Source organism: Emys orbicularis, chromosome 1, assembly GCF_028017835.1.
Source record: "Emys orbicularis isolate rEmyOrb1 chromosome 1, rEmyOrb1.hap1, whole genome shotgun sequence".
NCBI classification, from domain to species: Eukaryota; Metazoa; Chordata; order Testudines; family Emydidae; genus Emys; species Emys orbicularis.
The window spans coordinates 191,570,256-191,583,221 of NC_088683.1; the positions used below are offsets into that span (position 1 = coordinate 191,570,256).

At 41.5% G+C, this 12,966-nt stretch overlaps 1 protein-coding gene across 1 annotated transcript in view; it reads left to right on the forward strand.

Annotated features, from left to right (window-relative positions):
• Window positions 1-3,059: 3,059 nt before the first annotated feature.
• The window catches only part of CHODL (chondrolectin), a 48,570-nt gene continuing 38,663 nt past the window's right edge, over window positions 3,060-12,966 (forward strand). The window contains exon 1 of the mRNA XM_065397463.1: window positions 3,060-3,150. Within this exon, the coding sequence (XP_065253535.1) occupies window positions 3,060-3,150 (91 nt within the window). The remainder of the gene's footprint in view (window positions 3,151-12,966) is intronic.

Below are 12,966 nucleotides of genomic sequence, written 5' to 3' on the forward strand. Positions count from 1 at the left end.
TTGGTGGCATGTACAGCTCATCTTGGATGGAGCTTCACACAATTTTAGGGGTTCATCCCCTGCATCAGTTTATCATTACCATCCCTTCTCAATCCAGTGGCAGGTTGCTAAATAGCACAATGCCACTTTTGACATCTCTCTCTCTCTCTCCCTTTTCTGAACCATCAGGCCTGGCTTTTCCTCATTGCTCTTTGATGGGACATGCACTATGATTCCTGATAATTTATAGAAATATCTTTCCCGCAATCCTTCAAGTTTACACACATGTGATAAACCTGTGGGCGTTTGGCTGCCATCATTACCTAGATATTGTTATTACAGCCATGCGTGGGTGGCCACGCTCCATCTCTTCCACAATGCCAATAATGTCATAAGAACATAAGAACGGCCGTACCGGGTCAGACCAAAGGTCCATCTAGCCCAGTATCCTGTCTACCGACAGTGGCCAATGCCAGGTGCCCCAGAGGGAGTGGACCTAACAGGCAACGATCAAGTGATCTCTCTCCTGCCATCCATCTCCATCCTCTGACAAACAGAAGCTAGGGACACCATTCCTTACCCATCCTGGCTAATAGCCATTAATGGACTTAACTACCATGAATTTATCCAGTTCTCTTTTAAACGCTGTTATAGTCCTAGCCTTCACAACCTCCTCAGGTAAGGAGTTCCACAAGTTGACTGTGCGCTGCGTGAAGAAGAACTTCCTTGTATTTGTTTTAAAACTGCTGCCTATTAATTTCATTTGGTGACCCCTAGTTCTTGTATTATGGGAATAAGTAAATAACTTTTCCTTATCCACTTTCTCCACATCACTCATGATTTTATATACCTCTATCATATCTCCCCTTAGTCTCCTCTTTTCCAAGCTGAAGAGTCCTAGCCTCTTTAATCTCTCCTCATATGGGACCTGTTCCAAACCCCTAATCATTTTAGTTGACCTTTTCTGAACCTTTTCTAGTGCCAGTATATCTTTTTTGAGATGAGGAGACCACATCTGTATGCAGTATTTGAGATGTGGGCGTACCATCCATTTATATAAGGGCAATAATAATGAGGAATGGGTGGAATTTCAGAAGCCATGGAGGTTTTGTTTATTTTTGCACAGGAAGAGGCCATATGACCCCATGTGACTATTTTGAGACTGAAACACTGTGGCACTATAAACTTGGAAAATACTAGAGACCTCACTGGAAACTTGAAAACCATAGTGGGAAAGTCTGTATCAGCCAAGTAAAAACACAAATCCTATTATTAAGTAATAAAAAAAAGTTGGGAACAAAATGCTGTATATTTTAACTAGATTTCAATTACTGTTTAGAAACCTAACACTGGGTTTTTCAGTATGAAAGCTGGTCTCACATATTTCTAAAGTAGCTAGGAAATCCCTTAAATTTTTGAAAATCCATTCTAAACTGAGATATATGCCTACAAAACCAGTTATAATAACTGTTGAGAGGAAAAGATTTACAAATGCCATATACATGGTTAGTAGCTGGAATCTGAGGGACAAGTCCCCAAATAATTTGTATAGAAGATGTCCACTAAACACGATGGTCTATATTAATCGTGCCCTGTAATCAAATAAACCACTCACAAGAACTGTACACGCATAAGCAAAACAGTTGAGACCATAATTCCAAACGAAAAGGCATTAGGGGTGTTCTTTTAAAGTGTTATAAATATAATTATACATAATGTATCAAAATAGTAATCTGGATGTGGCCACAGTAGTCTAACAGAGAACTGAGAGATTCTCTTGTAAAAAATAAGTAGAAAATATATGTTTATTCATATTCTTATGGAGAAAAACACTTAATGGCAAAAAATCCTTAAGCATTTAATAGAAATGATCGCTATAGGGCTCTAGGGCCTGGTCCTGAATATAATGAACTCAATGACAAAGTTCTCATTGATATTAATGGTACAGGCTCAAATCCCTGTAGTGTAGGGGATCTACAGACATTATTCCAAATCTATGGAATTTAATGGAGAGTGACATGCTTGCTGCAGAATTCTATAGTTTGGCTAAACACTCTCCAGCTAGGATTTCATTCTCTAGTTGTCTCTATAGGACATTTCCATGGTGGTATAGCACAGTATGACTTTAAGATCTAGAGATGGGCCAAATGAAAAGCCCTGATTTGAATCCCCCCTCCCTGAAATATGGATGGGGATGGTTGAGTATCTCTCTTGGGTGGCGGCTTACAGGGAAAATCCCCCATTGTTCTCTACGGTCTGTTTCCATAACCATTCAACGAGGAAACCTGTTTGGCGGAGATCCAGTTCCAGAATGCAAGAAAATCCTGCCCGGTATTGAATTCCCCGAGTCGGTTCCCTCTTGCCCTATCCATCTTGCCAGGTACCCGAGTGAAGCAATACACAGCAGCTATGAGTACAATGACACCCCCTCCCCCCAGCCCGCCACTTCCCTGCACATTCAGCAGTTTGAAAACGAAAGGGAGCCAGCCTCCTGCCAGACTTTTATGGCAAAGCTGACACGGGTGTATGCAAATCGACCCCGAAGCGCTGGGTTCCCGCCTGCCGCTCAGGAAGGTGGAGGGGCTGCTGCTGAGTCCACCTTTCTGGAGCGCCCTGGGTCCCGCTCTGTGCCATAAGAGCTGCAGTGTTGCGCGTGGGGCGGTTCACACCGGAGGGGGCTGGCGGCAGCAGCAGAAATCAATAGTCTGGGGCTGGTTTTTCCCAGGCACAACATCTCGGGCTGGCTATATAACAAGGAGCATCCACACCCCTCTCAGCATCAGCAGGAGCCGCAGCCCCCGAGAGAGAGAGGCACAGGCAGGGCGAGGCACCGGGGGAGAGAGCCCAGCGAGGGGGGAGTGGGCATCAAGGGGCAGCGCGTTCCTCTGGCCAAGGGAAATGTGCGGAGCTGCCGCGGCTTGGGATTCGCAGGGCGCGCTGCTGCTCTGAGAGCTCGCGGTGCTGGTGCAAGGGGGGGACCTGTGGCTGCTGGAGCATCTCCAAGGGGGGAGCGGTGGGTGCAGGTGCAGCAGCCGGTGCTTGGTGCCGCCTTTGTTTTCTGTTGGGACTCGCCCGTCGCTATGAGCGCCTCTCCCTCCAGAGTGATCCCCCTGCTGCTGGGTGCCGCGATGCTGTGGGGGCCGAGCTGCCTCTCCCTGCGAGTCCTCAGCGGTGAGTGAGCCAGAGAGGGAGGGAGGGCGTGGGGAGCTTCCCTCCGAGGCTGCCCGACAGACACTGGGAAGGGAACTATCTGCACACCTGCAGCCGGTTAGGGCCAAATCCTCCAGCCAGCCCCGATGACCCAGAGCTTACTCAGACAACACTCCCACTGACTGCAGCGGGAGCTGTGCCTGACGGGGGCTACTGCTGGAAACCCGGGTTGATTAAGGAAAGGGGAGAAGGCAGGATTTATTTAACGCGGTTAGGGCCAAATCATGCGTTCCTCACTCCGGCCGAACTTCCACTGAAGTTTTGGCGGAAGCAGGACTGGAGGAGCTAGCCTGAGAGTTCAGTTTAGAAGAGATCCATCTAGTGCTTCTAACCCACTTCCTTTCTCTGTCATCACCTTTCTAACTGCCCCCATCATCACAGGTGGAAGACGCCGTCTGTTTAGGGACAAATCCTGAAGTTCTTCCTCCGTCCCTTATACAGGCAAAACTCCCCCTTGGAGTCAGAGCTAAGGCTACGGCGGGAAGACTGCAGGATTTGGCCCTTAAAATTTATCTTGACATTGCTCACAATAGCCCCAGAGAGTCTCGCCTGGGTTAAAGAAATCAGAATATGCTGTTAAATTAGTTAATGGGATAGGGACCGATTAAAAATAAATGTTGTGACAATTCATACTTTGGGTGACTAATATGAAGTAATTTTATAATTTATTTATTCTGTGTTGCGTCTCTTTTGCATTCAATCATTTTGATCAATGAAAACAAGCTAGTCAGGTTCACCTTTGTTTATAGTTGTCTTCTAGTCAATTGCACATAAAAGTTCTCATGCTGTGGCAATTGCTGCGGTCTGGATTTTAAGTAGCAGTCATTTTTTTTTTTAAATCAACTTCCCACTGATTTTTTTTTAAAAAAGAAATAATTGAAACATCCTCTGTAAAATTAAGACAATATGATGATGATAGTGAAGTTTGGTTTTTAAGGTACTGAGATCATCAGTGAGTTAACTTCCTTTACTGGCTGCAAACATAGGGACCTTTTTTTCTAAAAAAAGAAATTGATCATACATCATACAGGAGAGGCTGGTTCTAGAAAAAAGAATTAAATCTGGAACTTTTTTTTAAATAATGTTGAAGGTTTTGCTTTTATATATAGACATAGATATAGATGGAGGGAGTGAAAATGTGAATTTAGTGATTGATTTTTGTTTCCCCAAAAACTTGAGAAAGTCAGACTGGAAGTGCTCATTAAAGTTGGATGCATTGTAGCCAAGATGTTGTGCAATTTTCCCCTGCACAAGTCTGAAATTCACCTCATGTCCACCTACTGTGCATCTTTTGAGAAGAGATTGTTTGTTGTAATTGTCATTTTTGTAATCTGCATAATGACCAGCTAAATCTAAACAGAGACTGCCAAACTCATTACACTCAAAAGCAAATTTGATTCCAGATCTTCAGAGATGAAAAGCTAGATCAGCAAATCACTATGATACATTATGATCTGCAACCTCCCCAACATAACGTTTTTGAAGGCATTTTTTCTGCAACCAGAAGACAAGATATTTTTAAACATCTTGCTAAGCTGAAAGATGTCACTATTTTTGTACCTTAAATTAATTATTTTTAAAAGGATAATAAAAGGTACATGCTGCAGCACTTCTTTGTGTAGGATATCTTTATATGCACATCTGTCTTTAGTTATATAGGATTGTTCCTTCTTTTTATGGTAAAGTTAGAAAAGACTAAAAAGAAAACAGCATAAGCTTTTCTGTATCTTCATTTGCATTATCTTTTGTGCTACCCCAAAAGGAAGAAGACAAAAGCATAACTGAAATGTGAGTTCAACCACAGTTCAAGAGGTTTACGATCCAGTTCTGCATTCCTGGCAGACTCAGCATCTGATCCAAAGTCCACTGAATTCAATGGAAAGATTAACATTGTCTTCAATGGGTTTTGGATCTGAAAGCTGAAGGCAATGGGAATCTTGGTTGCACAAGGAATACAGAACTGAGTCCACAGATTGATCCTGATGCATGATGATTTACACTCTTGACTACACTTAAGAACATAAGAACGGCCATACTGGGTGAGACCAAAGGTCCATCTAGCCCAGTATTCTATCTTCCAACAGTGGCCAATGTCAGGTGCCCCAGAGGGAATGAACAGAACAGGTAATCATCAAGTGATCCATCTCCTATCGCCCATTCCCAGCTTCTGGCAAACAGAGGCTAGGGACACCATCCCTGCCCATCCTGGATAATAGACATTGATGGGCCTATTCTCCATGAATTTATCTAGTTCTTTTTTGAACCCTGTTATAGTCTTGGCCTTCACAACATCCTCTGGCAAAGAGTTTCACAGGTTGACTGTGGGTTGTGTGAAGAAATACTTCCTTTTGTTTTAAACAAACAAATAATGTTGAAGGTTTTGCTTTTATATATAGACATAGATATAGTTGGAGAGAGTGAAGATGTGAATTTAGTGATTGAGTTTTGTTTTCCCATAAACTTGAGAAAGTCAGATTGGAAGTGCTCATTAAAGTTGGATGTATTGTAGCCAAGCTGTTGTGCAATTTTGCCCTGCACAAGTCTGAAATTCACCTCATGTCTACCTACTGTGCACCTTTTGAGAAGAGATTTGAGAAGAGAACTTCTTAAGTTTTTACTTATAGGAGTTATGTATCTAAATCTTCATGCATGCAGATGAGAATATGCCTCTATACACAGATAGCAGAATGGTGGAAATGGTTTTCATATTAGATGTTACAAATGGAATAATAGTATAATGATGGCATTTTTATAGAAAACATGGTTTCATTTTTAGTTTTTATTTATTTTGCGCACATTTATTTCGGAGCTGAAAAGTTCAGAATCACTTTTATTTTATCATGGTGCTAAGTACAGATGCTGTGTGCTGATACTTGCTGTGAGTCAATAGGTACCTATTTGAAGTAAGATTATGAAAGTAACCATAGCATGCTTTCATTTTTTCACACCATTTTTTTTTCAGGAAACAAGGCCCAAGATGCCATACTTTGGAAGTTCTTGTTATTTGAAAAGTCACACCTAGCTAAAGTGCATTCTAAGATGCACATTTGCATTGCAACCAGAAAGTTGAACTAGTAGCGTCTGTGTATAAATATGAATAAATGACTATGTGTTCTATCATAGGTGCCATCTGGAAACTGAATAATTATAACTGCATTTAGTTTTCATGAGTGTCTCTTTTGTGTTATTTTTTTCTAAGGATGTACCGTATGTCCCATACAAGATTTGAGCACATAATCTTCAAACAGAACTATATCTTTTAGTGAAATTTGTGACTATAATTCATAAAGGACCTCTGTGTCAATAATGTTTTCAAAATCAGGCTACATTACTTATATTTTTTCAAACCGTGGTTCAAACCATTGTTAGATTCCTATTGAAAGGCACACTTACATCACACTATTTTTCAAACATAAAATCAATCTTGTATGTGATTATGCTATATGGGGTTATTTGTGTAACAAATACGTAAGCTTGGAAGCCAGTTGTAGAAAGAAAAAAAACATTAAGGGTTGTATTGGGGTTTCAGTAGTCAAAGCTAGCTTAAGTCTGCAGGGGAGCACTATACCAAGCAGCAGTGGCCAGAACACAGAGGCTCTGGGGTGCTGAAGGGAAACTCCTCCTTTCTGAACAGGGGCCGAACTCCTGCCCTGCCACATACACAAGAACTGTCTAGTCCTATAGGCAGTGTTAATACTCCTGGGCACACAGGAAACAGAAGCACCAGCAGAGGTGTGTAGGGTACACTGTGCCATCCTCCCCACTCCCATCTTGCATATCTGCCCATGAGCAGCAACAATTTGGTCTTAGACATGTATATGTGTAGATACACATTAGTCTAAAATATCACAGAAGCAGAACTTCAGATGGCAATGACAAGAGGAACTGGAAAGTTATCAACTTTTGTTTTAATATATCACATTCGTTAGGAATTGTGAATTTCCCCTCCCTCCCATTCCCTCCCAACATCAGTTACATTTTTTTAAGAACTAGAATAGAGAACATTCTTCATTATGGGCTTGATGCAATGCCTACTGAAGTCCATGGAAAGACTTCCATTGAGTTCAATAGGTTTTGGATCAGACCTAGTAATAATAGTTACATAGCCACAATGTGGCTATGATAAATGGCAAAGACTGTGAGATATAATGACCCCTGCTGTATTAGCATAAGTGGTAGGGGTCACAAAAAAGAATGTTCTGCTTTTTAAAATGGCTTTCAGATTTTTGGCTAATTTAGTTCTGTAATGGTTTTCCATTTTTTATCCTTTTCCCTCTAAGTTCATGTCTCTTATCCACTTGTTAACATATTGTTTTGTGAATAAGATCTAACTAGCTAGAGAAAAGCAATTGGCCTATTACTGTTTTCAGCAGATTTTTCACATTATGATGGCACATTAGCCATAATTATTTTTGATGTGCAAGTCGTTAAAGAAAAAAAAAAGTAAGTGCTCTTTACTTTTTAATATAGATGTATTGAGATTTTTGTGCGTTATTCTTACATCCTCATATGTCAGAATGTCTGCAGTTGGCATAAAAAGAGGTTTTAAAGGAAAGTAACAAAGTAGGGGTAGGAAAAACTGCTGAGTGTTACATAGTCTGCATTGCTGTCCCATGACATCATAAAGAACATGAAGTGATGATAATGCAGTTTGCAAAGATGCAATTACTTTAAGTATCTATTGGGCAGGAAAGAAGCAAACTAATCTTATTACTAACCATTTAACAACCTATGTATTAATCATAGTCAGTATACCTTAATGACTGATGTTTGCTGTCATTTTATGTTTGCTTTTTAAATTATGACATTTTTCTTTACTATGGCAAGGTATGTGACAGTAGATTAAATATTAACATGGAATTTTAAAGCAGTAAATATATTTATTTGAATGGGGAAATATTTGGATGTATAAAGTATTTCCTAAGGTGAGAAAAATTAACATGCAGCAGATAAAGAAACAGCATAGTTGCTCTTAAATTCTAGGGCTATTTACTTCAAATATCTTTAAGAATAGTTTTTGTTCATTTATGTAGTTTATGATCTGATTTGCTGAAATACTACATTCTATGTGTGATGCTCAAAGCGGTTAGATGGTTAAAGATGCATATTTTTGTACAGGATAACAAAATGAATAGAGATAAAAGCCAATCCTTGTGTAAATAGACACAATTTCATTGACTTCAATGGCTGGCTTGCTTACACCATCTCTGAAACTGGCTCACTGGGTTTTAATCAAGATATTTTTGAAATGACAATATCCATTGCTTTTTAATTATCTGTGTTATTTTTTTAAGATAATTTTTTTTGCAAGACTGTTAGGTTTAAAAGAAATTTGAAACAGTATGTAAAACAGCTTTTTAAAAAAAGGCTAGTAACCTAGCCTAGGAAAGATATCCTACCATGTCTTTGGTATTTTTCATATTGGTGAAAGTATGGTAGCTTCAGGGCCTGACCCACGGGAGATATCACTAGCAGTACTGGATGGCCTTCCAGGGACAGCTGAGTGACTTTCACCTGTAGTGGAAGAACCCACTATATGCTATACAGTGGCATGGCTGTTGCTACTGAATAGTGCCCACTCAGGCTTCACCAATTAACAACACAAACTGCAGCTTTCTTGTTGCAGGTCCCTATTCAACTAATTGCTTAAATTGGGATTTTAAAAGGGGTGTAAGGGAATGAGGTGCCCAACTCCCACTCAAAGGTGGGCACCTAACTCCCTTAGGCCTCATTGGAAATCTTAGCCTTAATCACATACTTTAAACATTGACTTCATTGGGACTATTGACATGCTTAAGTATTTTGCTGAAACAGGGTGAAGACTGGAGAATCTATTTAGTAAACAAAAATACTTCTCATAAGCATAACCAAGGAATAAGGCAACATTATGTGGCAAGGCAGCTTATGCCAAGTACACTGGAAATGTCTGTACTTTGTTCCTGCAAAATATGTGGAGTATATGGGTACTATACCAAAATACATAGTTTGTATAACCTGAGATGCTTTGATGAAGGGGTTAAGTCCTGGTTGGGTAGGTTAGGAGTATCCTCCTCAGGGAGTTATTTGATGCTTGGTGCAATCTGTTCTAGTCCCAAAGTGAATGGATAAAGTATTTTAAAGAGATATTTACGTGAGTTTCAGGGATTAGTCATCTTTATTGGGGATGGTTTTGCAGTATCAGGACTGAAGGTGAACCCCATCAGAGGATGGGAAGTCAGCTTAAACCCTTACTTCAGTTTAGTGGCAGAGACTTGAACAGGAGCTCCCAAAAGCCTTTCCCCGTGCTTCATGGCACAGTAATAGTTAAAGCAAGTAAAGATGAACCTGGCTATGTGGGATACTTGTGTGTGTGTGTTGGTCATTTTACAGCTATGCTCTGGGGGTGAGGTAAAATGAATATAATTGGACTCAAATGAGCAAGTCACACCTTCCAGAACAACTTTCCCTTTTGAATAATCTCTCCTCACTCTACCTTGGATGAACTACACTGCACACTAACGCTGGGTTTGTGGGACCCAGGCTAGTGGACTTGGTGTTTCCAAGCCCATACCTGAGCAGCTGCACTGCATTGTAAACCTGTGTTTACAATTGCTGGACCTGGGTGTCCCAGCTGCGCTGAGCTGGCCATACTGCATTATGCAGATCTTCTGGCTTGGGTCTGTGACTTGAGCTACATTCACACTACAAAGTAACAGGGCTTAGACCTGAATCACAGCAGGAACTGTACTCTGACCCATCCCCCTAGCAGAGTCCTAGGACCACGTCCTGAGTGCTTGCTGACCCAAGTTAAACTGATTTATGTGTGGGCAAAATAGGGGCGTGGGCTGAAACCTGAGTCAAAGCCTGGGCTTAGTGTGCAATGTAGACATACCCTAAGGCAGGGGTGCCCAACCTTATTATAGAGGAGGGCCACATAAACCTAAAAACAACCTTGTGTCGGCCAAACAGGTTCTACATATTTTAATAAGATTTAAAGTCACCTGAATTGATTTATATTTTAAGTTCAGCTTGTTTCATATGTATGTAGATAGGTTGTTTCTATGTACAGTATTGTCTATTTACACACTCATGTAAATTAAAATGATGTAAACATGGCAACAAAAGGCTAATGCAGGGGTCGGCAAGGTTTGGCACGCGGCTCGCCAGGGTAAGCACCCTGGCGGGCCGGGCCAGTTTTATTTACCTGCTGACGCGGCAGGTTCGGCCGATCGCAGCCCCCACTGGCCGTGGTTTGCCGTCCCGGGCCAATGGGGGCAGTGAGAAGCCGCGGCCAGCACATCGCTCGCCCGCGCCGCTTCCCGCCGTCCCCATTGGCCCGGGACGGCGAACCACGGCGAGTGGGGGCCGCGATCGGCCAAACCTGCCGCGTCAGCAGGTAAATAAAACTGGCCCGGCCCGCCAGGGTGCTTACCCTGGCGAGCCGCGTGCCAAACATTGCCGACCCCTGGGCTAATGAATCGGCCAGTAGTTTTTTGTGTTGAAGCAGGCAGCGGGCCTTATGAAATACTCTGGTGTAGGGCTCACAGGCCATAGGTTGGGCACCCCTGCCCTAAGGGGCTAGCAGCAACTTCACCACAAGTGTTTCTGCAGGATCCAACAATCTTCCTCAAAGCTCATTAGATTTAAATGAATGCTTAATATTCTCTTGCTTGTAGAAATGTCATACCCTATTGCCATTGACAAAAAAGTAGGAACTTTTAGCGCTACACAACAGTTACTGTAAACAGAAGGAGTCTCTGCCTTACTATCACAAAAGGCCATATACACATTGTTTAAGGTTAAAAGTTACCCCCCTACCTGAGTTTTGGCTTTATTACTAAGGGTAACTCAAACTAAACATAACAATATAAACTCCAACCTATGCCTTCTCCCCAGATATGACTTCACCAACATTCCTACCTTGGGCCCCATCTGCCCGAGGCCCTAACTTCCCCTCTAAAGAGCTATTCCCACCTCTCTTATATACAGTGTGGAGTTTAACAAGCCACACCTGCATCACTGAGTGAGCAGGGATTAATTTACAGGGCCCAGAACCTAAAAGGAATGTAGGCATCCAACTCCAATTGATTTCACTGGAAGTTAGAAGCCTAAATAACTTTGAAGCTCTGGGTCCAGCTACCAGGGTGGAGTCACAGTAGAATCCAGCCACCCTGTCACACTCCAGGATCATAGTATATCCCATATTCTTGCTGGATAAAGCCAAACCCAGGCCCCTGCTCGCATGCACAGTCAGTGCGGAGTTGACTGCATCTGACATTTCACGCATCTTTCAGATAACACGAAGATGCAAATGAAAATGCTAGTATTTGGGGCTTCATGCTGGTTTATGTTATGCCTTGGAGAATGTTAGGTTCATAAACCCAGGAAGAGATAGTACTAATCCCCATATATTTTACATGCACACGCATGTGCACACACACAATATTATTATTTTATCTGACAGACATAATGTAGATAATCTTTATTTAATAAATAATCCAGATTAATTGAACTCAAATTGCTAAGAAGTGGAAAAATCATTTCTATTTCAGTGAAACGAAACCATGCATAAGGCAACTCAACAAAATGGATGGTTCTCATATGAAATATGACATATAGAAAAATGATTGATCACCTACATTAAATTTAATGGCTTGGATTTTAAATACTATTTGCTTGTAAAAAGCAGAAAGGGGGAATAAGAAACATGTTTTGATACTGCAAAAATGTACACAAGTACCTACGTTTATGCATGTGACATGTCCTATTGAGTGAGATTATGCAGCCATGTACAATTAAGCATGTATGTAAGTGTTTTCAGGATTGGGGCCAGGGGAATAAATATATCACTGCTCCCCTGACTGTCATACACATGTTGTTTAAGCTATTTAGACCCTGCAGTTTCTGCCAGTGGCTTCTCCCATAATGCTTACCACAAGCTATTATGTAGGCATACTATGTCTGGCTAAAAAATGTCTCGGAAGTAGATTCTGGAATGAATTGCTACACTGAGATTTAAGAGATGGAAAAAGACCTACCGGTATTTTGTCAGTCTCTCTGTCAAAGCAAGAAATTTCCATGAGAGTTTTTAAGTGTTTTCCCCAAGCTTTAGTGTTAAATGGCTCAAATTATGCGGGCTTCCATAGCTTGTCTTTGAAATGTATACCATGGCCTAATTCATCATTTCCCAAACTTTTGAAAGCTGAGACTCCTTCAGGAAAATGAAATTAATCACATCGCTGTGAAACCCTGCCATGTGTTGCTAAAGGCCTACCCAAAGTGAGCGGTCATTAAGGATAGATCACGTCGATGTTCATATCTTATGATTCTGCCTCTTATTTCTTATATGCTTTGATAATTAAAGGATTATCATTAGCACCTAGGTGAGCACCCGTTGAAACGAATGGGGCAGTTTACACCTGAGATGCATAATTTCAGGCTCTCTGTAAACTTTGGCAGACATTGCTGCATCGGTTACACTTGGGAAACATTTTTCAATGTTTTCTTCACAAATGTAATTTTAAAAAAAGGGAAAGCTGAGATACTGGAAAACAATTTAGAGACCAGTCTACACCACATGCCCACACCCTTAACTAGTCCTTCCCATCCCTCTCAGTCTGTTGGGGAGGGATGAGCATGCCCTATACTCTGTGAAATGCTAGGCTAGATGAGCTTGTTTTAAGAAGTTCTGCCCTAATATTCAAGCTCACAGATGCTGCTCAGTTTCAATGCACAGGAGCAGGCTGCATTCAGCACAAGGACTATGCAAGGCTAGCATCTACAGTGGTACTTTTCTCT